Source organism: Felis catus, chromosome D2, assembly GCF_018350175.1.
Source record: "Felis catus isolate Fca126 chromosome D2, F.catus_Fca126_mat1.0, whole genome shotgun sequence".
NCBI lineage: Eukaryota > Metazoa > Chordata > Mammalia > Carnivora > Felidae > Felis > Felis catus.
In genome coordinates this window covers 60,697,010-60,720,158 of record NC_058378.1, presented here as the reverse complement: position 1 = coordinate 60,720,158, position 23,149 = coordinate 60,697,010, and the positions used below count along the sequence as shown (strand labels likewise).

At 50.2% G+C, this 23,149-nt stretch overlaps 2 protein-coding genes across 2 annotated transcripts; both read left to right on the top strand.

Moving 5' to 3' along the window:
- The first annotated feature begins 4,966 nt into the window (after positions 1-4,966).
- Positions 4,967-6,171, top strand: CD2H10orf95 (chromosome D2 C10orf95 homolog). The gene is made up of 2 exons (XM_045040608.1): positions 4,967-5,308; positions 5,464-6,171. The coding sequence occupies exon 2, from the start codon at positions 5,512-5,514 to the stop codon at positions 6,169-6,171; it is 660 nt and encodes a 219-aa protein (XP_044896543.1). The 5' UTR covers positions 4,967-5,308; positions 5,464-5,511.
- A 9,237-nt stretch (positions 6,172-15,408) lies between these two features.
- On the top strand, positions 15,409-23,099 carry CUEDC2 (CUE domain containing 2). Its single transcript, XM_006938138.5, has 9 exons — positions 15,409-15,464; positions 21,112-21,198; positions 21,555-21,698; positions 21,792-21,853; positions 21,938-22,068; positions 22,154-22,336; positions 22,476-22,537; positions 22,619-22,679; positions 22,765-23,099. The coding sequence occupies exons 2-9, from the start codon at positions 21,125-21,127 to the stop codon at positions 22,909-22,911; spliced, it is 864 nt and encodes a 287-aa protein (XP_006938200.1). The 5' UTR covers positions 15,409-15,464; positions 21,112-21,124; the 3' UTR covers positions 22,912-23,099.
- Positions 23,100-23,149: the final 50 nt, after the last annotated feature.

The following is a 23,149-nucleotide window of genomic DNA, read 5'->3' as shown; positions in this document are numbered from 1 at the left end:
TATCTCTGATTTCCCTTCCTGGTTGCCAACCGGAGCTAACTGGGAGGTGACATAGGGATGCAACTAGGGAGTCACAGCATCTCCCTGAATTCTTGAGTCGTATCAGAGTCCTTGAATTGTGGGACAAATAGATACATAAACACTCTCTCTCCTTGAAATTCTGTCCTCCCTTGGCTTCTGACCTCTCTGATCTACGGTCCATCATGTTCTCTCCCTATCTCTCTTCCTCAGTCCCCTTCCCTGGGTCACTTTTCCCCCCGAGGCTTTCTAAAAGTGGAGGGCAGATCCTCAAGTTTCCATTTTCAAAACTCTTTTCATTTATTCTCTCTGACTTGCCAGGCCAGGGTAAAAGGGACTTCAAAAACAAGATTGCTGCCTTCAAAAGGCAGCAAAAGTGGAACCCAACAAATTGGCAGCCATGACAACAAAGTGAGGTGTGGGCCAGGAAGCAGCTGTTCTGGTCCTTCAACTACTATTTTTCCCTCCACGACTACCCCACCTCCCATCTCCAGCCCGAATACAAAACTGCCGACAGGACAGGACAGCTCCCCAAATGAACCACCTGACGGCATCATTGCCTTAACTTCCAATCACCCACTAGGTTTTTTTTTGGTTGTTGTTTTGTTCTTGTTTTTATCTCCTGGCTTGCCTTGATTATTCTCCCAGACAACCAAGCCAAAAACATGTGCATCCACCCCTATTCTACCCTTTCCACCCAGGCAACTATATGGGATCAACTCTAGGTGAATCTCCTCCCCTCTCTTTTCCAACCCGTTCTCCTGTTTTGGGTGTCAGTTTTCCTGGGCTAGTGTGAGAACCTCCTCCGCAACTGGCTTCCAGCCTCTCTCACCAAACCATCCTCTACTTTGCCCACAAGACAGCCTCTGAGCATGCGGTTCGCTGATCAAAAACCTCTCAGGGCGCTGTATTTTGAAATTTTTCATAAAATGCTGGGGAAAACACTCAGGGTGTATTGCTGATGCAAGCATCAGAAGCCTCCACTCCACAGTGTGAGAACCCAAACTTTTACTTTTCTAAGGACTCAGGTGACGGTGCTTTGTAAGTAAAAATAAAAGCCTATTTCATTATGTCTTCTGTAATTAAATTTATATAAAGGAAACACAACTGGCTATGTGGGGAAAGAAAAAATAAGACTCCACTCAAACCAGATTAAGCAAGAAAGGAATTTATTGGGGAGGGGGGGCATAAGGAGGAGGCATTGGATGAAGGTAGTCCAAGGTACAAAATCCAGTTAAATACTAGGGATGTAGTGCACAACATGATTATAATGAACACTGCTGTTACGCTGTATGGTATATATTTGAAAATTGTTAAGAGAGTAGATCCTAAGAGTTCTCATCACATGGAAAAAGATGTTTTCTTCTCTATAAAATTGATGGATATTAACTAAACTTTATGTGGTAACCATTTCACAATATATATAAGTTTAACCTTTATGCTGTACACCTTAAACCTATACAGTGGGGTATGTAAATTATATCTCAGTAAAACTAAATGGGAAAAAAAGAATTTATTGGTTCATGTAACTTGATTTAAAAAAAAAAATTTTAGGGGGCGCCTGGGTGGCGCAGTCGGTTAAGCGTCCGACTTCAGCCAGGTCACGATCTCGCGGTCCGTGAGTTCGAGCCCCGCGTCAGGCTCTGGGCTGATGCCTCAGAGCCTGGAGCCTGTTTCCGATTCTGTGTCTCCCTCTCTCTCTGCCCCTCCCCCGTTCATGCTCTGTCTCTCTCTGTCCCAAAAATAAATAAACGTTGAAAAAAAAAAATTTTAATGTTTATTTATTATTGAGAGACAGAGGCAGAGCGTGAGCAAGGGAGGGGCAGAGAGAGAGGGAGACACAGAATCTGAAGCAGGCTCCAGGCTCTGAGCTGTCAGCACAGAGCTCGACGTGGGGCTCGAACTCACAAACTGTGAGATCATGACCTGAGCTGAAGTCGGACGCTTAACCAACTGAGCCACCCAGGTGCCCCGGTTCATGTAACTTTAAAGTCCAGGGTTCAAATGATGACATCAGGACTGAATTTCTCTGTCCCTTGGTTCCACTTCTGTGGCGCCATGCTCAGCCTTTACCTCTCCACCCAGACTGCATACTTTCAGATTTCCATCCAGGGGAAAGAGAGCACTTCCCTCCACCCCAAGACAACAAAGTCCTGGGCCTGGCTCCCACTGACCCAAACTGAGTCACTTGGCTACTCTAAACCAATCCCTAGGGCCAGAGGGATGGCAGGTGCAATTGATCTTGCCATAAATCATCCCTAACTTTAAGGACAGAATAGAGCCAACTCCCCCCAGAGCCACTTTACTGCGTTGATTATGGCACCGAACCCCAAAAACCTAGGAGCTGTTACTGGAGTCGGGGTGAATGAATGTTGAGAAACTCCGTTTGGTCCTTATTTTTCACATTTTGCCTGAACCACCTCCAGACCAGCAGAGGTCTTCAGCAAGCGTGTAGGGACGAATTGTTAAACCACAGGCTTCTCACCCTCCCAAACTCCAACTTGGGCTTGGTCTCACACTTTCCCCACTTCCCACCCAGGTGTGACCAAATCCCCATGTGGGAGCAGGTGGAGAAAGGAGCTAGTCCCATAGGTCCCATCAGTGAGCTCCAGGCTGGGGTGAGGTGGTCAGTCTATAGGTAGCGTTGGACATTCCTCAAGCACTGAGATTTGGAGAGGGCAAAGCTGTAAATAGGAATGGGGAGGGATATTAATTTCCTATTGACACTGTAACAAATTACTAAAAACTTAGTGGTTTAAAACAATACAAATTTGTTATCTTACAGTTCTGGAGGTTAGAAGTCTGCCTCATTGGGGCGCCTGGGTGGCGCAGTCGGTTAAGCGTCCGACTTCAGCCAGGTCACGATCTCGCGGTGGTCCGTGAGTTCGAGCCCCGCGTCAGGCTCTGGGCTGATGGCTCGGAGCCTGGAGCCTGTTTCCGATTCTGTGTCTCCCTCTCTCTCTGCCCCTCCCCCGTTCATGCTCTGTCTCTCTCTGTCCCAAAAATAAATAAACGTTGAAAAAAAAATTAAAAAAAAAAAAAAAGAAGTCTGCCTCATTAACTAAAATCAAGGTGTTGGCAGAACTGTGTTCCTTTCTGGAGGCTCTAGGGAAGAATCCATTTCCTTGCCTTTTCGAGTTTCCAAAGGTCAAAAGCTCACGACCCTCTTCCATCTTCAAAGCTAGCAACAGCTGGTTCACCCTCGTCACTCTGACTCTTCTGCCTCCCTCTTCCACATTTAAGGACCCCTGTGATTATATTAGATCCACCTGGATAATCCAGGATAATCTCATTTTCAGGACAGCTAATTAACATTAATACCGTCTGCAACCGTAATTCCCCCTTGCCATGCAACATAACATAGTCACAGGTTTGCAGGGATTAGGCTGTGGGCACAGCGGTGGGAGGCCTCTCCCAGCAAAGGCCTCTGTGTTCTGAGACCAGTTCTTAGAGTGCACGGAAGGTAAGGCTCCCTTCTTGGAGCTCTAGGGTAGGGAGTGTTAGGTAGATAGTCCAGCCCGGTCCCAATAGCTGTCCTCACTAGGCCAATGGCCCAAGTTAAGACTTGAGAAAGCAGCTCGCTCAGGAATATAAAAGTGTGACATCACCAAGGTGAGTGTAGAATTTCCCAGAGGGCAGCTGGTCTTTGAGGGATGCTGAGAACTTAGAGGAGAACCTGTAGGGGTTACTGCTGATGCTGCTTGAGTCAACAGAAGAGGAAGAAGGAAAGTATGATGGCCTCACAGCCCACCATCTGGGAGAGGGTATCAGTTTTTAACCATCCAGCAACTACCACCCACCTCACTGGAGAAGAGAGAGGTGGAGGGCTGTGGCTTGCAGCCAGAGGAGCCTGGAGCTTAGACAGGGTTTCACGCTGCCTGGATGAAACAGTCTGGTTTCACCCAAGCAGCTTCTGGGCTTTGGTCTTAGTTGGACTGGGTTCAAATCCCACTCTATTTAGATGGTGTGAACCTTGGAAAGGTTCTCACCTTCTCTGAGCCTCTAGTTCCTTATCTATTAAATGAAAATGGCATCACCATGTTCTTCACATGGCTATTAAGAATTAGTTCTTGGCGGGGGGGGGGGGGGGGGGGGGGAGGGGGCGCGTGGGTTGTTCAGTCAGTTAAGGGTCTGACTCTTGGTATCAGCTCAGGTCTCACTCATGGTCTAGCTGATGAGATTGAGCCCTGCGTCGTCGGACTCTGTGCTGACAGCACAGAGCCTGGTTGGGATTCTCTCCCCCTCTCGCTGCCCCTCCCCACCTCAAAATAAATAAACTTAAAAAATTAAATAATTCTTATGCAACATTCTAGAGGTGAGGATTATGAGATAGTGTGAAAGAAGCCCCAGCATGGATTAGCAATAAAGCTACGTCTTGAGACAGACATGGGGTTGAATTTTGCCCTTACCATAACTAGTTGTGTGAGTTTGGGCAATATATTTAACCCCAATAAACCTACATCACTGGGAGTGTTTCCTAGTCATAGAATATGTTTCCTGTGTCCCAAATCCGAGGCAAGCAGCTTCCTATTTAAATGGGGAAAATATTAGTACCTCCTTCCTAGGGTTGATGTAATCTTTTTTTTTTTTTCAACGTTTATTTATTTTTGGGACAGAGAGAGACAGAGCATGAACGGGGGAGGGTCAGAGAGAGAGGGAGACACAGAATCGGAAACAGGCTCCAGGCTCCGAGCCATCAGCCCAGAGCCCGACGCGGGGCTCGAACTCACGGACCGCGAGATCGTGACCTGGCTGAAGTCGGACGCTTAACCGACTGCGCCACCCAGGCGCCCCATGTAATCTTATAGATGCTCATAATCAACTTGATTCAGTGCCTGATGTACGAACTTCACTCAAGTTAGGATAACTCAACCCATTTAGAGGAGCTGGGAGGACGGGATGTGGGGAACAGAGGGCTAAAATGATTGCAAGATATCCTCGGGGATGTAGTGGTGAGGGCATCCCTAAGCACAGGCCTCTAGGACAGGCCAGTATGAACAGCAGGCTCACCCAGTGTAGGCACAGGCTGGCTGGCTGGCTTTTGGCCAACAAAATGTGTTTCCCTTTGCCTGGAAACCAGAAGGTGTGGCTGAGGCAGGGCATGGAGAGGCGCCTGCTCTGGACCTCTCTCGTTCCCCAAATGCTGGGGACCAGCTCCCCCCGGGCTGAAGGAGACAAGTTGAGTGGGAAACCACCTGGAAGAACACTTCGCGGCTGAAGGTTTGAAAAGGCCTTGGGTCCTTACTGCCTACTGGGTGCCTAGGGTTCAGGCCCAGCCCTGGGACAACAGGTGAGATGGAAGCTGAACGCCTTAGGAAGAGTTCCCCCAAGCCATGATGCGCGGTGCACGGGCTCCTGCTGTGAACTAGAGCCCTGGGTTAACAGGCCCCAGGGACGGGTGGTGGAGCTAGAACAAAGGGTATCCACGCACACTTCCCACCGCAGGTGTGGACCAGGAGCCAGTATAAATGCCCGCTGCCTGAGCTTCAGACCATGTACTCGTACAGCTGCCTGGAGCCCGGAGCGGGCGTCTGGCCTCCGCTGCAGCCCCTCACTTACTCCTACCCGTCCCGCCCTTTGCTGCTGCCCCTCATCCACGCCCACAGCTGCTGCTGCCGGCTTCCGAGCCTGACCGCGGGCGAGTGGCCGGCTCCGCGGGAATACCACTGCTTCCACAGCCAAGGCGCGCCCCTGGCGGCCGCGCCGCCCTCGTGGGCCTTCCCGCAGACCTACGCCGCGGCTCTGCGCCCGCCTTACCCCACGCCCGGCTACCTGGGGCCATTCCTACAGGGGTGCGCGGCGGAGGGGACGGCGGCCGCCCAGCGCAACGCGCCGTGGCCGGAAGGCAGTAGCTTGCAGCTCGAGCTGCGATGGGGCCGCACGGAACGTGCTCTGGGCCCGCGCCTCCAGCTGCCCGACGTGGTGCGGCGGGAGCTGCGGCGGATGTACGGCACGTACCCGCGCACCGACGTGCGCGTCACCTACCGCGGCGGCCAGTTCCTGCTTCAGGCCGCGCCGCGCGTCCCCGAGCCTGAGTACCGTGTGCAGAGGCGCGTGCTTCGGCCGTCCGCCAGCAGCGGCAGCGAAGACAGCAGCCCGGCCGCTGAAGCGGCGGAGCGTAGCCGTCGGAGGAAGAGGAAAGGCCAGAGCTGAGGACGCTGAAGGGTCCGGTGGCCGGCCGGGTGAGCACGCGTGTGGCTCTCCTCCCCTGCGCGCCGCTGCCCACCCGCGACGAGGGAGACCTCCGCGGTGCGCGGGAGCTGGGTGCATCTGTCACTCGCCTTTTTTTTTTTTTTTTTTTTTAACCAAAACTGCACGCCTCCCACCTGCTGCATTTCCCTGATTTCTCTCATTTTATTGCTGGATGGCGGGGGGAGGGCGAGAAGATTATCAAGGACATCTCTTCTTGTTTCTCTTCCCTTCTGCTTGGGCTTGGGAAGCCTGGGTTTGGGGTGGAAGAAGGGCCTGGACCCTTTGTTTCGTCTCTCCCTCCTCCCCATCTTAGAAGCCTGCCCTGCACCAAGCCCCCACTTTCCCTTTTTCCTCTCCTCCCTCTACCAAAGCTCCCAGAACTGCCCAAGTTCCTTCCCAAGCTGAGGGCCCACCCATCCGCAGATTGTAGTGAAAAGTAAATAAATGAGTGAAGTCAAGTGTATGCTGCGAGATCACTTTTCTGTTTGGGGTGAGTGCGGGTGTTCCTATTTGTGTATGTGAACCCTACTTCCCTGCCTCTGGAAGAGCCCGTGTGCCTCCTCATGGGCCGGGCCTACCTCCCTTCTTCAGCAGCTCTTCTCCCGTGTGAGGGACGACACACTCCTAGGCCCTGCAGCCAGCCAGGTGGCCCGCCACCCACGGAGGTATTGCGAGAGCATAAGCTCTTTTCTTGAAGCATGGGTGGTAGGCGCGGCTGAGGAAGGAATGCCTAGGATGTAGATTTAGGGCTGCCACTGACACTTTCTAGTCATGTAACTAGTCTTTCTGAGCCTCAGTTTCTTCATCTGCAGAAGCATGATATCAACCTAGTCTACCTGAAAAGCTCACTAGGGTTGAAATTTAAGATGAATGTCACTTTCCGTCTCCTAATTCTTGCTAACAGTCTTTAACAGGCTGAATTTGCAGTATTCCAGAAGTTTGCTGGAGGGGTAGGCCACACATCCTATGTGAACTATGGGTCTGGCCAGACCCCACATCTGATGCCCATGCTGTACAAATTTGGCTCCTCGTTAAATTGCTTTTACTGAACTTCCACTTGTTGGATGGAAACAGCTAGCCTGGGTATACAGGTATGTTATTGAAGCTGTGCACCACTTGATTGATTACTGCTATATTTGTGAACTTCATGGAGAAGTTCTCTCAAGCCTCACTACTTGGGAAGGGTGTTTCTCCTAATGAGTGGTTTACTCTTACCTTGGAAGCACCAAGGATCTCATAACTGGTCATATTTTTCTCTTTGCCCTGGCTTCTAGGGAGCTCAGAGGCAAATTTGCTTAGCATCTTTTGTGTAAAGCCTGGATCATGAAATTAGGATCATCCCTAATTTCATCTTATTTTCCTTTCCTTTTTTTTTTTTTTTTTTTTAATTATAAAAACACAGGGAGGTGGTGTAGTGTAATGAGTCTGCTGTGTGGCCTTAGGCAAATTGATTAATGTCCCTGAACCAATTTCCTCATCACAAATGGGGATGATGGGGACTTCTATCTCATGAGGTTATTGAGAAGATGCCATGAAATGCACAAAATGTTTACCACAGCGTCTGGCATGTATTAAGTGCTCAAATGTTAGTGTTTGTTTTTAAAATAAAATAGTTGGCTATATAGAAATATATCAAATAGGATAAAAGTCTTTTTTATATCCTCAACCCCAAATGATAAGTAGGTTCCAACCTATTATTTTTCCAATTTTTTTTTCTGTGCACATAATATTAATTGCATAAAAGGAATTTCACCATTTTACCTGTTACATTTTACAGTAAGTATATTTTGGACATCATTCCATGGTAGTGTACCTGGAGCTACCTCATTCTTTAACAGCCACCCAATATTCCATAGCATTTGGATTCTTTCCAGGTTTTAGCTGTTAAAAGTCCATCCAACAAATGTTTTGAGTGCTTATTATTTTTTTAAGTTTATTTATTTTGAGAGAGAGAGAGAGAGAGAGAGTGAGCGAGCAGGGGAGGGGCAGAGAGAGAGGGAGACACAGAATCTGAAGCAGGCCCCAGGGCCTGATGTAAGGCCTGCACTCACGAACTGTGAGATCATGACCTGAGCCAAAGTCAGAAGCTTATCCGACTGAGCCGCCCAGGCACCACTTGAGGGCTTATGATTTGCCAGGAACTAACTGTTCTAGACCCTGGGGATACAGTGATGAATGAGACAGCCCTGGCAGTTTCTGCCTGTACGAAGCTTACATTTTAGGGGGAGAAATGAGGATGGGATAACAGGCAAATAGATGAAGGGAAGTTGTTATAAGTACTACAGCAGGAATAAGGGGCTGAAATAGGAAATGTGAGCAGAGTAGTGGAGCCTAGAATAAGATAATCAAGGAAGGTTTCTCCGAGGAGGTGACATTTAAGTTGAGATCTAAAGAATGTGAAAAAGGTAGCCATGCAAAGAGAAGGGTGAGGGAGAAACCAGGCAAAGAGTATAGTGGGTTATCTGTGGGAATATAGTGGGAATGAAGAATGTTATCTTCATTCACTCAGGAGGCAGTTGAGAATCCATAGCATGCCAGGCCTCATTCCAGGCACTGGGGTTACAGGAGAGAAGCAAACAAGTCCCTGCCCTCATGGAGCTTATTTTAGAAGTGTAACACAGAGAAACAGAGACTGACAACAAGCAAATGGGTGAAACTATGATGTAATATCAGATAGTGATAAATGATGGGGTGCTCTTTTCTTTTTTTTTTTTTTTAAGTTTATTTTGAAAAAGAGAATCGCAAGCAGGCTCTGTGCCCAGCTCAGAGCCCCACGTGGGGCTCAGCCTCACAAACTGTGAGATCATGACCTGAAATCAAGAGTCAGATGCTTAGGGGTGCCTGGGTGGCTCAGTCAGTGAAGCGTCTGACTTCAGCTCAGGTCATGATCTCACGGTTCGTGGGTTTGAGCCCCACATCAGGCTGTGCGCTGACAGCTTAGAGCCTGGAGCCTGCTTCGGATTCTGTGCCTCCCTCTCTCTCTGCCCCTCCCCTGCTTGTGCTCTGTCTCTCTCTGTCTCTGGGAAATAAACAAATGTTAAATAAATAAAATCATAAGTAAAAGAGATGCTTAACTGAGTGAGCCACCCAGGCAACCCTGGGGTGCCGTTTTCAATAGGATAGCGAGGGAAGGCTTCTCTGAAGAGGTGATTCTTAAGTGGAGACCTAATAAAGACCTCTACAAGCCATTTGAACACCTGGGGGAGAAAAGCAGATACACAACCCTGTGGCTGGAGTGTCCTTGTCCTGTAAGTGAGCAAGAAAATAATGATTAATGAGATTAGAGATGAAGCCAGATCCCGTGTTGAGAATTTTGGACTTTATTCTTTGGGGTGGAGGGTTATAAGCAGAGGAGAATGTGATCAGATTTTTTTTTTTTTTTAATTATTTTGGATGCTGTGTGGAAAAGAGACTGTAGAGGGGCCATTGTGTAAATAGGGGGACAAGTTAGGAGGCTTTTAAAGTCATCCAGGCAAATTCAGATGGTGGCTTGGTCTCATTTGGAAACAGTGAGGGTGATGAGAAAAGGAATGTCCTTGAATATACATCTTTGTTCACATATACAAGTATTAAATTGTTGAATATAAAGTCTTAGAAATTGAATCATTGAGCAATGACACCCTGGTGGCAACAAGCACAGCCAGCACCCAGATCTTTGGTTCTAAATTCCATTCTCCACTGAAAGAAACCAAGCACGTTGGGAAAATGGCTGTTTCCAAGGCTGTAGCAGGGAAGGTACAAGATGAGCCTGGAACAACTTGTGCCAGAAAATAAAGGACTCCTCAGAAATGTCAAACAAAGGAGCCAGCTTGAAGGGACCTCCACTGGCCAAATCAGGAACAATGCAAACATCGAAACGATCACAGTAACAGATTATTATCTACTGAATAAAATAATATCTATAAGTACATACTAACATTAACTAAATAAACCAATGTGAAAGGAAAGCTTGCTCACAGCAGGAGGAACAATGAGCTTGGGAAATCAGCCCAATCAGTAATTGATTCCGGTGAGAATCACTCATAGATACTAAAATTATTGGGCAAAAGTTTGAGGAGAAACAGGCTGTTATATAGTTTAGAGGTATGTTCCAATGAGATATTTATTAATTACAAAGAAAAAAGTAGTAACTTAGTAGAATCGTAGGGAAAACGAGGATAACACTTTAAGCCCACTGCCCAAGTGGTCCCTCTTGAATAAAGTCATTCTCACCATCTTTAATGAGTGTCTTGAAAATTGTTTCTTTAACAAAGACATCATGTGCTTTCTGGTATATTGAACTGAGAAAACACAACATCAATTCAGCAGTAATGCATAATCATGAGGAAACATCAGATAAATGTAAACAGATAGCCACAGTGACCTTTATTGTTCAAAAATGTCCATGTCATAAAAGACAAAGGAAGGCTAAGAAGCTGTTTCAGGTCAAAGGAGACTAAGAGACATGAAAACTAAATTCAGGGCATGATCCTGTTTTGGATCCTGGAACAGAATGAAAGTCATTATGAAGGAGGTGATTGGGACAAGTTGCAAGATTTGAATAAGGACTGTAGATTAGAGAAAGCAAAATGGCAAAAGGTTATTAGTTTCTGAATCTGGAAGAAAGGTAAGCAAGAGTTCTTTGCATTATTCTGCAAACCTCCAGCCCCAGTGAGGGAGGAGGGCCAATGATTACAGGCTTTTTGAAGGAGGTACTACCACTCAGCTCAGTCCAGCATGCTGCCATGCACGTACTTCCAAATCCCAGTGTTTGCTCCAGGCCGTATGGATGTAAAAGAGCCCTGAAGGGAGCCTAGATGCCCCCTTCTTTGATCTTTTCTTTGAACTTAACCCTTAGAAGCTTATAACTCATAAAACATCTCTGCTGCCAGGGACCTTGCTGTTCACCTGGTCCAATGCCCTCAATTTACATTATGCTGGGAATCCAAGGCCAGAGAGGAGGAGTGACTCACCCAAGGTTATACAGTAGGTGGGAATCCAGAACTCCTAGATCTCAATAGGGCTTGGTCTACCAAACCTGGTCCTGACAGCCTCCTCCTGATCTTGCCCCAGCCTTACCTGACCTTGGTATATGGTCTGGAACCCTTCACTCAGTAAACCCTGACTGATCAATTTTAAGCCTTAGCCCACCCCCCAAAAGAGTAACTCACATTCTACTAAAGGAATAATCCTAATAAATTCACACACATAACTGAGAACTTACTGTGTGCAAGTACTGTGCTAAAGCTCCAAACGGAAACTATCAACTCATCTAATTTAATCCTCACAAAACTTTGATGTCTATATAATTATTTTTTTCCATTTAGAGATGAGGAAACTGAGGCCTGTAGAGGTCAACAACTTACCTGAGGTTACACGTGGAGAATGCACCTGGGAAATCTGGCTGTACCTTAACTTCTAGGCCAAACTGCCTCTTCATACCTTAGACACACTCAACAAAATGCAAGGACAATTTTTTGAACGGCTACTATGTGCCGAGCCCTGGACTAGACACTATGGGCTCATGAATTGAGCCCCGCTGGAGAGGTGTGTGGAGGCTTGGCAGGAGGTCGTCTGCGCTGTTGGGAAGTTGAGGGAGGCTTCTTGAAAGAGGTATCTTGAGAAGACTTTGAAGGGTGTCTTTGAAGGTCTCTCTGAGAGAGACCTTGTGTCCGAAGGATTTATAGGATCCTAACAGGTAACGATGGGAAGGAGGTGTTTCAGGATGAACTGAGGAGGGTTCAGCATAAGTAACAGGGAGCAACAGGGTTTCAGTAGAGGGCAGGTTATGACCAGGGAGCAATTGAATCTTGGGCTTGAAAGCTAAGTGGAAGCCATACTGTGGAAGACTTTAATGACAAAGTAAGGAGCTTGGGAGAGCCATTGAGATCTTTGAGCAGAAGCGTAGGCCACGTTGATGTTATTAAAAGATCTGGCCAGTGCCTGGAGGAGCACCTGGTTGGGACTCCATGAGCCTGAGCCAGCAGCTTCCATGACCTCTGTATTGATGTAATAGCACAGCCGAGCACCAGAACTGAGTCCCTAGGCCATTTGCTTGAGCTTACAGCCTATGGAATTCAGTTCTCAGAGCCAGGTGGCCAACGTTCTCTCAGCCTTGATTCTGCCCTCCTGTGCTCTCTTCTGTGTATTTCCCCCATTCCCAGGGTGGGCCAGATGAGGAACCTGGGTCCTATCCTAGAGAGGGTCTGAGCTTAGAGCTGAAAATAGGGCTCACAGCCAGGGAAAGGGGCAAGCGTTTTCTGAATTCCGAAAGGATTGTTACAGGATATGAGGAGAGGAGAGGTTGAGGGCCATGGCAGGGATTCCATGAGTACTATGGAGTCATTTCTTGCCAGATGTGCTCCTGGCGGGACCAGATGTGGAGATGTACTCCAGGAGGAGTCAGGGCTGCGGGAAGACCCAGAATATATATACTGAGAAGGACATCTCTCTGGAGACTGAGGGGCTTCCTGAGCCAAAGGGTACCCCTAAAACATGGATCCTGAAGATAGGAGCCCAGAAGCTCCAGCTCCCTGAAAATTTCCCCACCGCAAATGAAGATCTGAGATACCTGGCATAGATAGGGGAGTGGAAAAGAAACCTTTCCCTGAAACACACTCTTATTTCTGGAGAGTTAAACAGAAGGCTAGGTGCTATTCCCACTCACCAGGCAGAGCTGTAACCTATCCCTAGAGAGGGAAAGTCAAGCATGCAAGCTCAGGAGCCACCCTCCCCCCACCCTGCTTGTGTTGTGAGTCAGGGCCCACACTTACCAATGAAGCTTCCTCTCCTGTTCCTGGGGCTGGATCTGCAGTGATGCTCTTAGAGAATGCTCCTTAAATAGGGCCCCCTCCCCGCCCTAGCCAACTCCCACCCCCGCCCCATCCTGGCTCTTCTGAGAAAGGAGGAAGGTGTGGGAGGGCTGGGCACCTTGCCCAGAGAGCCCTTTCTGACCTCCAGCAAGAGCGGGGACCCCCTTTTTCCCCCCATCCTTTTGAAGTGTCCCCTTCCTCACCTCAGTCTCTGACTTTGTCCCTTCCACCCTTGAGACCAGCCAGCTGGGCTTTTATCTCTGCTCTGAATGTCTAGGAAATCTGCCCTTCATGCCTAATTCAAGCCCAATCCCTCATTCTGAGGTTGGATGATGGGGAATTGATGTTCTAGGGGAAGCTTCAGCACAGGCTTCTAACTTTTCCCTTCAGCCGAGGGGACCTAGGTCTCCAAACATCAGCTGCAAAATTCACTTGAGGGAATGGGAAGAGAGGAGTCGTCATGTCACCTTCTCTCACCTTATGTGGCTTCCAGCAGCACCCAAAGGGCAGGTGGAAGTCTGTTCCTATCTTGGGGATGGAGAGACTAAGACCTGAGGGGACAAAAAAATGAGGGGCTTGAGGTCCAGCCAGCTTTGGAATGCCAAGCAGGACACATGTTCCCCAGAGCCCCTATTTTACAGTTCGTGTGTGCTGTGTCTGTAGTGGTCCCTCTCCTCAGCCCATCCTCTATAATCTGACCCCAGAACCAAACCCCTGCTGCACAGAGTCGGGACCCTTCAGAATAGGAGCTAGTGATCAAGGGGCTCCCCCTAAGAGGTCTGTCCCATCCTCCTCCTCCCAAAGCTCAGGAAGTTCTTTCTGAGATCTGGCTACATCCAACTGCCATCCAAGAAACACGCCGGAGGGGAGGGGGACGAAAGGCTCTGGGATGGCTGCGGGGATCTTGGGCTAGAACTAGGCACAGCTCTACTAAGGAAACGTTAAAGTTCCCGTCATGGGGGTGGTAGGGAGAGAAGAGTCATCTGCATTGTGCAATGCTGGGGGGTGGGGTGGGGTGGGGCGGGGGAGGTTGGGGCTGGGGGAAGGGAGGGATGGCCAAATCTTTAAAGAGCTGGCAGAGGCCTGAAGCTGATGAAGCTAACCTTCACCCCTTCCCAGGGGCTAGCCTAGCTCAAGTTCAAAGCGGCTGTCACCCCACCCCTCATTAACCCTAGCAGCGCCAGGCTGGCAGCGGGAGTGTTTTTATGGGAGACGCAGACGCCAAATGTGCTCCTTCCTCCCTCCCCTTTCCTGCTCTGTCTTCCCAGCAGTGAATGTCTAGCTTTTTGAGGCCAGAGGATCCTGGTGGGGGGAGGTGGGAGCCTGCAGCGAGGGACAGAACTGGACGCTTCGATCCTTAGTCCTTCTCCCTTGGGGGAGAAGAGTGGATAGGACTGTCTACCTCGGACTATGAGCTCCTGAGGGCAGTGACAGTCTCTGAGTACCCCGCAACTTATGAGGGAACTAGCCGAAGGGGCTCATCCCTGTTGACTGGGGATGAACTAGCTCACCCTTGAAGGAAGCCGTTTCCTTCATGACCCATTGCGGGATTCCTGGGAAGGGATGGCTGCGGGCTTCCCCACAGGACAGCACCAGGAAGCTGAGGCAGCAGGAACAGAAAGAAGAAGGCGAGGCCTTGCTGGGTCCTGGAGTTCATTTGTCCTGTCCTAAATGAAACGTCCTGTCAACATAGTCATGAAGGCCCTGGAAGTAGGCATGGCCTTTAGGCTGTCCTGGATCTGAGCTCAGGTCATCCTCACCCAGAGCACCTGCTCCCTGCTGCCCCCATCCAAACCAGGCTTCATGGTCCCAAGACCCAGACCCTGCAACCCACCCTAATTTGGGGGAATACATCGCTGTTAAGGGAACGCAAAGGGGACAGATAGGGTGGGGAAGTAATCACCTAAGAGTTGATTGCATGACGGGGCTTGAACCTAGACTGGACCTAAAGGGGGAGAGACACTGGGATTTGGGAAGAACACCAGGTCTGGGTGTAAAAGGGGCCACCAGATCCAGTCAGGGAGCCAGGCCTGTGGAAGAACGGTAGAGATAAGGGGAGAGAAAAAGCTATAGGACTTGAGGGGACAGAATTTGGGGAAAGGAAAGTGGACGAGAAGACAACCGGGTGGGGTCTAAAGGTTCTAGGGGTTTGGCGCTGACAAGGAACTGGGCGGGGATACCGTCAGCCACTGAGACTCCACCCACTGGCGGGACCTCCACGCCTAATTTCTCCCAACCCGCAACAAAAATGGCCGCCGCGGGAGCCTGTCCAAAACCCTAAAACAAATGAAAATGGGAGCAGAAGCCCCGCCCAGTTACGGGCAATTGCCCTTCTCAAAAATGGCTACCGCGGCGCTTCTGGAAGGGAACCGCTCTGGGCCCCGCCTTTGATCTCGTTGGTGGGGCTGGGGGATGAGAGCTGTACCGCGCGGGACAAGTCGCCGGCGGCGCCCGACGGAGCAGGTGATTTCCCCTCCGGCCCCCGGCCCAGGGCTAGGAGAGTCGCGGAGAACGCTGACCCAGGGTACCCGTCTTGTGTGTCCCCCCACGGTACTCCCTGGGGCCCGTCAGCCCCCCATCTCTGATTCTCGCCAAGGCCTGTATCAAGGCACATCCCAGCTTACTCAGGCCTCCCTAGTCTTGTGTCCCCAAGGCTACAACCTCATTCCGGTGCCCTCGGGCCCACTATTCCGTACCCTTAGGGGTATCCCGCTAGCTTGTTCAGGGAGCTCCTGCTTCAGGGGTGGGCCGTCATCGCGGTTCCACTTCCTGTGCACCCCACTATCCCCGTTTGTGCGCCCGTCTGACTTTGGATGCCCGAATCCCTTGTAGCCCTCAGTGTCCTTGGCGCCTCTAAGACTGGACTTGGGGGTCAGAGGCCAATGATGTCCTCTGGAACCTGCATTATGGGACTAGGGCCTCAGGAGCTGGGCTTCATAGTGTCTGGGAAAGCAGGGAAGACCTCCATGCTAGACCCTCTGAGGGCCCACACTGGTTCCCAGGACTCCTCCCACATGGCCTTCTGCTCTCCCTCCACCTTGAGCACCTCCCCACCCCCAAGGGAACAGCATAGTGCTCCTTCCCCCAGTCTCACTTGAAGTGGTCCAGAAGGTCTGTGTGGAGCATCTGGAGAGTCCAGGCTTATGCCTGGTCCTGGGGCCACTCTCACGCCAGCCAGGGACAGTGAGGATGGGGCAGTCAGGGTTGGCTACAGAGAGGAAGTGAGTCCTGCAGAATGAGAGTAAGAGGAAAAGGCATTCTGAGTGGAGAGAATGGTGTGAGCAAAGATTCTGAGGGAGGCAAGAGGGCAAGCTAGGCAGGACAGGAGGATCAGAACATGGGCTGGGGCCACATCATTTACTTCATGAGAGGTGGTATAGCGTAGCGTTAACAGTGAGGGTTCCGGAGCCAGAGTCCTTGGGTGTAAATGTGCCATTAACTTACTGTGTGACCTTGGACAAGTTACTTAACCTCTCAGTGTCTCCATTTCCTTGCAGGTAAAATGGGATAGTATAATACTATTAGTGTCTATATTTTAGGGTCATTGTGAAGATTAGGTAAGTTAACACATGTAAAGTGCATACAACAATCCTTGGCACGGTGTAAGCATTCAGGAATTGCTAACTATTACCATCATCAGAGGTATTTAAACAGGGCTCATGACAAGATGATGATCGCATTTCATGGATGCTAATAAACCAGTGAGCCCTGATTTAAAGACCCCAGGAAATAAGGGAGTTCTGCGGACTATATCCAGAATTTGAAAAGTCCCATGAAAATCATGTTCTTACCTGGGAGAAGCCTGGCTGCTTAGGCTGCAGCTTTCCCAACTCAGAGACTGTGGAGGAGAAATACTAGGAGAAACTCCTGGGCAGGAAAACAATGCTAAGGAAGGCTAGGGGGATGGAGAAGGGTGAAAGAAAGAAGTGGCAAGCTTTGAAGGCTGGGTAAAGTTTGGGCAGCCCTGGAAGAGGAGAAGAGAGGTGTTGCCTTAGGAGATAAACCGGAGCAAAAGCTTAGGTGAGGAAGACTTTCTTTGGGACACAGTGAGGAGTTTCCCAGTAACAACTCCCTGGCCCTCAGACCTCGATTAGAAACCTGAAGTCATCAGACAGATCTCTTCTTCCCTAGAAACGAGACTTTCTTGCAGCACCCTTTGTCCCAGCAGAGATTGCCAAACAACTGACAGAAGCCAGGATTTGATGTAACTCGGGGTGGATATAGGTCTCTGTAGGGGGCTGACCCCTTGGGGGAACTGCATAATGGGATCTGGTACGCCTGGTGTGAGCAGTTCTGCTCCTCCCCAGGGCCCATGGTAGGGTCTGGAGCAAGGGTCGACATTCCTCTTGGTAGGCTAGAGCTTGTCAGTTCTGCTATCCAAAGTGAGCCCCGTGCTGTCACTGCAACACTGTGTTACTACTCAGGGGACCCGGGAACTGTGATCACAGATCGAAGCTCTGTCTCAACCCACTTGGAAGTCTTGATATCCTCTCATTCCCTGGAATATACACTCAGCTAGGTGACCTGGATTTAAATCTTAAGTACCACAGTTCAGCCAAGTGATGTTGGGCCAATCATTAAACTCACTGAGCTTTAGTTCCTTTGTCTGTAAAGCGGGGAGTGACTGAGTGTCCTACTTCATGGGATACTCAATGTACACTGATTAATAAGCCAGGAGTGGAGTCCCTGCCCTCATGAAACGACTGGAAGAAACATTAAATATTGCCCAGAGGATGATTTAATTATACCTATGAAAAGGCCTGCTAAGTAAGGAAAAGTGTAGTCTGCAGTGAGTGAGGGTGTATGATGGAGGGACCAAAGCAGTTCTACAGAGTCAGGGGCAGCATCCCTTGAGGCCAGAATTTTTAAACTGAGACCCAATAGGTGAGAAGGTATTGGACAAGTGAAAGGGTAGAGGTGGAAGGTTGCCCAGGCAGAGGAAACAGTTTGTGGAAAGCCTCTTGCCGTGAAAGAGCTTGAATGTTGGCAAACTGAAAGAAAGCCAAGGTGGATGGGAGTGATCTGGGGAGGGTGTAGTGCATGATGAGGCTAGAAAGACTGTAGGCAGGGGTAAGGTCCCGAACTAAAGGCCACAAAAAAGAATCTGGGCTAATCAGAAGGGAGGTGGGGGGTGGAGCACCTGGGTGGCTCAGCTGGTTAGGGATCCATTGGTTAAACTTCAAGCCTAGCATTGGGCTCTGCACTGATGGGGTGGAGCCTGCTTGAGATCCTCTTTCTCTCCTTTCTCTGCCTCTCCCCTGCTTGTGCTGTCTCTCTCTCCCCAAAATAAATAGATAGATAGATAGATAGATAGATAGATAGATAGATAGATAGATAGGAATTGGGAAGTCACTGAGAGATATTAAGCAGGAAAAACATGATTTTTTTTTTTTAAACAGATCACACAATTGTGATCTTTGTAAAGAATAGGTTCTTGGAGGCGCTTGGGTGGCTCAGTCAGTTCAGCATCTGACTTTAGCTCAGGTCATGATCTCACAGTTTGTGAATTCAAGCCCTGCTTTGGGTGAGCCCTGTTTCTCTCTTTCCCTCTCTCTGCCCCTCATGGGATTCTCTCTCTCTCTCTCTCTCTCTCTCTCTCTCTCTCTCTCTCTCTCTGTCCCTCACTCACTTACACACTTTCTCTCTCAAAAAACAAACAAAAAAAAAGAGACAGAGAGAGAGAATAAGTTCTTGGTGGGGGGGCTCTTGGGTGGCTTAGTTGGTTAAGCATTTGACTCTTGACTTTGGCTCAGGTCATGATTTCACAATTCATGAGACAGAGCCCTGTGTTGGGTGCTGTGCTAACAGCACAGAGCCTGCTTGGAATTCTCTCTCTCCCTCTCTTTCTGCCTCTTCCCCCCTTGCACATGCTCACTCTCTCCTTCTCTCTTTAAAATGAATAAATAAACTTAAAAAAAAAAAGAATAGGTTCTTGAGGAAAAGACAGTAGCGGGGGAAGGGTTAGGAAGCTCTGGCAGTGAAGACAAAAGGTGGAGCAGAAAGGGAGGAGGGATGGAGAGAAGCACATGTGTTAAGATGACAGTCAGGCCTTGGTGCCTGGATGTGGGAAGGCAAGGGGTAGGACGGTACCAAGGATAATTCCCAGACTTGTGGTGGCAGACGTGGCTGGGTGGGTACATGGACGTGCATTTACTGATGACAGTCTTGGAGGAGCAAAGGACTTGGGAGGATGTCAGTTTGGAACAGGTGAAGTCACTCACACGGAAGTGTCGGAGAAGTAGATATGCAAATATGTAGCTCAGAGGGGGGACCTAGACTAAAGGATTGGCATTTGAGGATTGTGACATAGAGTGACATAGAGTTGGTTCATAAACATGTGGCCCAGACAAGGTCTTCCAGAAGGAGAGGGTGCAGAGTGAGGGGGGACGAGGAGCAGCTTTGAGCCTGAGCTTTCCTGCCAGTAGAAGAGAGGGGGACAGAGAAGGGAGCCTGGGACGAAATGGCCAGAGAGGTAGAAGAGAAGTAGGAGAGTGTGATGCCTCAGAAACTAACATTGACGCTGCTTGAAAGGGCAAGGATTAGGTGAAACCATAAAAAATTGCCTTTCCTTCTTTCCTTCCTTTCCTTTCCTTCTTTCTGTTGACCAAAAACAAGCATACTGGCAGGCTTATAGGGTTCAGCCTGAATAGACCCAAACTGAAAAAGCAACTCATGACCTCAGACTGAGAAATTTTTGTAGAGACGTTGTAGCAGAAGCCAGATGAACTGGGGAGAATGGATAGAAAGGACACTAATAAGGGAATAGAATCGACAGGATTGGTGATCAGCCGAGTACAGCAGGTAGAGTTGAGAGAGGGTGAAAGCGAGGGTAATTTCCAAGTTTCAGGTTTGGCAGCTGAGTGAGTGAATGGTTGGGTCAGCCAATGAAGTAGGAGGGGGATGTACACTAATCGTGAAAATATTGTTGAGTGTGGGGTAGATGGAATGTGAGATATCTCTGAAACTTCAGAATGGGATGATGAGCGGACAGTTGGACCTGTGGCTCTGGAGCCATTCATTACCATCTATGTGTTCCTGACTCCTACATATGGACTTTGGGGAGTCAAAATCATGTAGGTGGAAATGAACTCAGTCAGTCAGTGTTTATAGAGCATCTACTAAGTGCTAGGGTTACATCAGTGAATAAGACGAAGTCCCCCTGTACCTTGGAGCTTATTACATTATATCAGGGAGGTCAGACAATAGGCAAACATAAAACAACATTAAGCTGTAGTAAATGCCATATAGAAAATGAAGCAGGGTGAGGGATTAGGGAGTATGAGGAATACCTATTTTTGGTAGGTTAGTCAGGGAAGGTCTGTCTCAGAGGGCAACATTTGACCAGAGCTCCAGAGGAGGTGAGGGGGTGGGTATATGAAGGAGACAGGTAGGAAGAAACTGGACAAATTCGAGGACCAGCAAGGAGGCTGGTGGGGCAGGAGTGGAGTGAGTGGTGAGGTTGGAGAGGCAGGCAAAGGCCAGACCTTGTAGGGTTTTACAGGCTTTGGGAAGGAAAATGGAAAGGCCTTTGTAGATAGCCTTTTGTGCAGGAAGAGAGAATTCCTCAAAGGCTTCCCCTTCTATCAGAGCCTTGTAGCCAGAAAAGCCCCTTTGTGCGGAGGGTGGGTGGGCCATTCTGGGTGGGGGAAGGCTGTGCTTGGTCCTGGGGCCTGCTCTTTGGGGGGCTGGACAATGGGCCCCTTGTGGTTAGACTTGAGGGCCAAGTGGCCCCCTCAATGATGGGATTCCTCAGCCAGGAGGCATGTGACCCCAAGACCTTGGCTTCTCGCCTGAGGGTCTGGGCCTGCTGCTGGGGAATGGGGTGGCGAGATGGGGAGAGGTCGGGGGAAGGGTGAGGGAAACCGCTTGGGAGGCCTTCTACGGCAGTGCCCTGTCTTGTCTCAGGCTGGAGGAGGTAGAGAGATGGGCAGGGAGGGGGTTGTGGCTCTGCTTGAGAGAGCGGGGGAGGGCTGGCGAGCTGGGAGTTACGGACAACAGTAACAAATGGTTTCCACAGCAGGGCAGGAGGGAGGAGCTGGCCGCCCCTGGGCCTAGTGGGTAGGAGCAGGCAGAAGAGGGCCTGACAAACCTACATCTTCTGTCCCTTCAGAAGAGGAGAGAACATGGAGCTGGAGAGGATTGTCAGTGCAGCCCTCCTTGCCTTTGTCCAGACGCACCTCCCCGAGGCTGATCTCAGGTAGAAGCAGCTTTCCTGGGAGGATCATGCTGGGGTCTGGGTGGGAGCTGCTGGGCAGTGCTCCGGGCCCCAGCCAATGGAAAGACTGGGATGGCAAGCACTCAGCTCTATTCCTGAGGTGGGGGAGGGGCTGATTATGATTTGCTGGTATGGCCTTACATCTTAACCTGTCCCTGGCACCTTGTTGGACAGGTGGAAAACCCAAGCTCTGTAGGAGGATGGGATACTTTCTGGCTTCAAGACTTGAAGTCTGGCTCATAGACCCAGGGAAGCCGAGGGCTCGAGTCTCAGGCTAGGTGGGGGTGCTGGAGGTGTCCCGTGTCCTACCTAGGACTTGTCCTGTCCCCTTCCTGCAGCGGCTTGGATGAGGTCATCTTCTCGTATGTGCTTGGGGTCCTGGAGGACCTGGGCCCCTCGGGGCCCTCAGAGGAGAACTTCGATATGGAGGCCTTCACTGAGATGATGGAGGCCTATGTGCCTGGCTTTGCCCACATTCCAAGGTGGGATCTGGCTGGGGTGAAGAAGGGGTGGAGGGCTGGCTGATTGTGGAGGGTAGGCAGGGATGTCCTTTTACCACCCTCCTATCTTTTCAGGGGTACAATAGGGGACATGATGCAGAAGCTCTCAGGGCAGCTGAGCGGTGCCAGGAACAAAGGTGAGCCTGGGGATTGGGCACTTGGGAAATTCATAACCCCCATCCCCCAAAGCCCCGGCAAACCTGATGCTCTGCTTCTTTAAGAGAACCTGCAGCCACAGAGCTCTGAGGTCCAAGGTCAGATGCCCATCTCCCCAGAGCCCCTGCAGCGGCCTGAAAAGCTCAAAGAAGAAACTAGGGCTTCTCCTACTGCTGCTGGAGACACCCAGGAAGAGGTACTGGTAGGAGAGGGGACTGGTGAGGGAGTCAGGGGCCAGGAAAGAAGGAAGTACTGCCTGTGGTCAACATCTATGCCCACAGGCAGCCAGTGCCGAGGAGGAGCTGCTGCCAGGGGTGGATGTACTCTTGGAGGTGTTCCCTACGTGCTCGGTAGAGCAGGCCCAGTGGGTGCTGGCCAAAGCTCGGGGAGACTTGGAAGAAGCTGTGCAGATGCTGGTAGAGGGGAAGGAAGAGGGGCCTCCAGCCTGGGATGGCCCCAACCAGGTATCCTCTGCTAGACCCCCACTTCGACCCAAGTAGCCTTAGCTACATTCCACCTTAGTGTTAAGCCCCCACCCCTAGCCTATCCCTGCCTGCTTCTGCTGGTGCCCTAGGGTTTAGATGAAGCTTCCCTTCTCTGCAGGACCTGCCCAGGCGCCTCAGAGGCCCCCAAAAGGATGAACTGAAGTCCTTCATCCTACAGAAGTGAGTCTGGGCTGGGCTGGGCTAGGCCCTTAGAGGGTCATCCCAGGGTGGCAGGAGCTTCACCCAGCCAGTTTTTGGCAGGTACATGATGGTGGATAGCGCAGAGGATCAGAAGATTCACCGGCCCATGGCTCCCAGGGAGGTAAGAGAGTTTATGGCTGCTGGAGGTGTGAAGTGGGTGGGACTCTCTCCCGGCTTCTGCTACTCACTGCCCAGTTGCCTCCCAGGCCCCCAAGAAGCTGATCCGATACATCGACAACCAGATAGTAAGCACCAAAGGGGAGCGATTCAAAGATGTGCGGAACCCTGAGGCCGAGGAGATGAAGGCCACATACATCAACCTCAAGCCAGCCAGAAAGTACCGCTTCCACTGAGGCATTCGCCAGACTCTGCTGGAGCCTTCTCGGCACAGATCCCAGAGGGATGCAGGAGCCCTACACCCCCACACAGGGCCCGCCCTAACTCCTGTCCCCCTTCTCTACCCTGCTCTCTACTTCCTTGCCCCACCATGTTGACCTCCTCTTGGAGCTGCCCACGGGCACAGTAAAGGTGGCCCCAGGAAGATGTGAGTGCATTCTGGTCATTTCTGCCTCAGCTGGGGTGCTGGGGTAC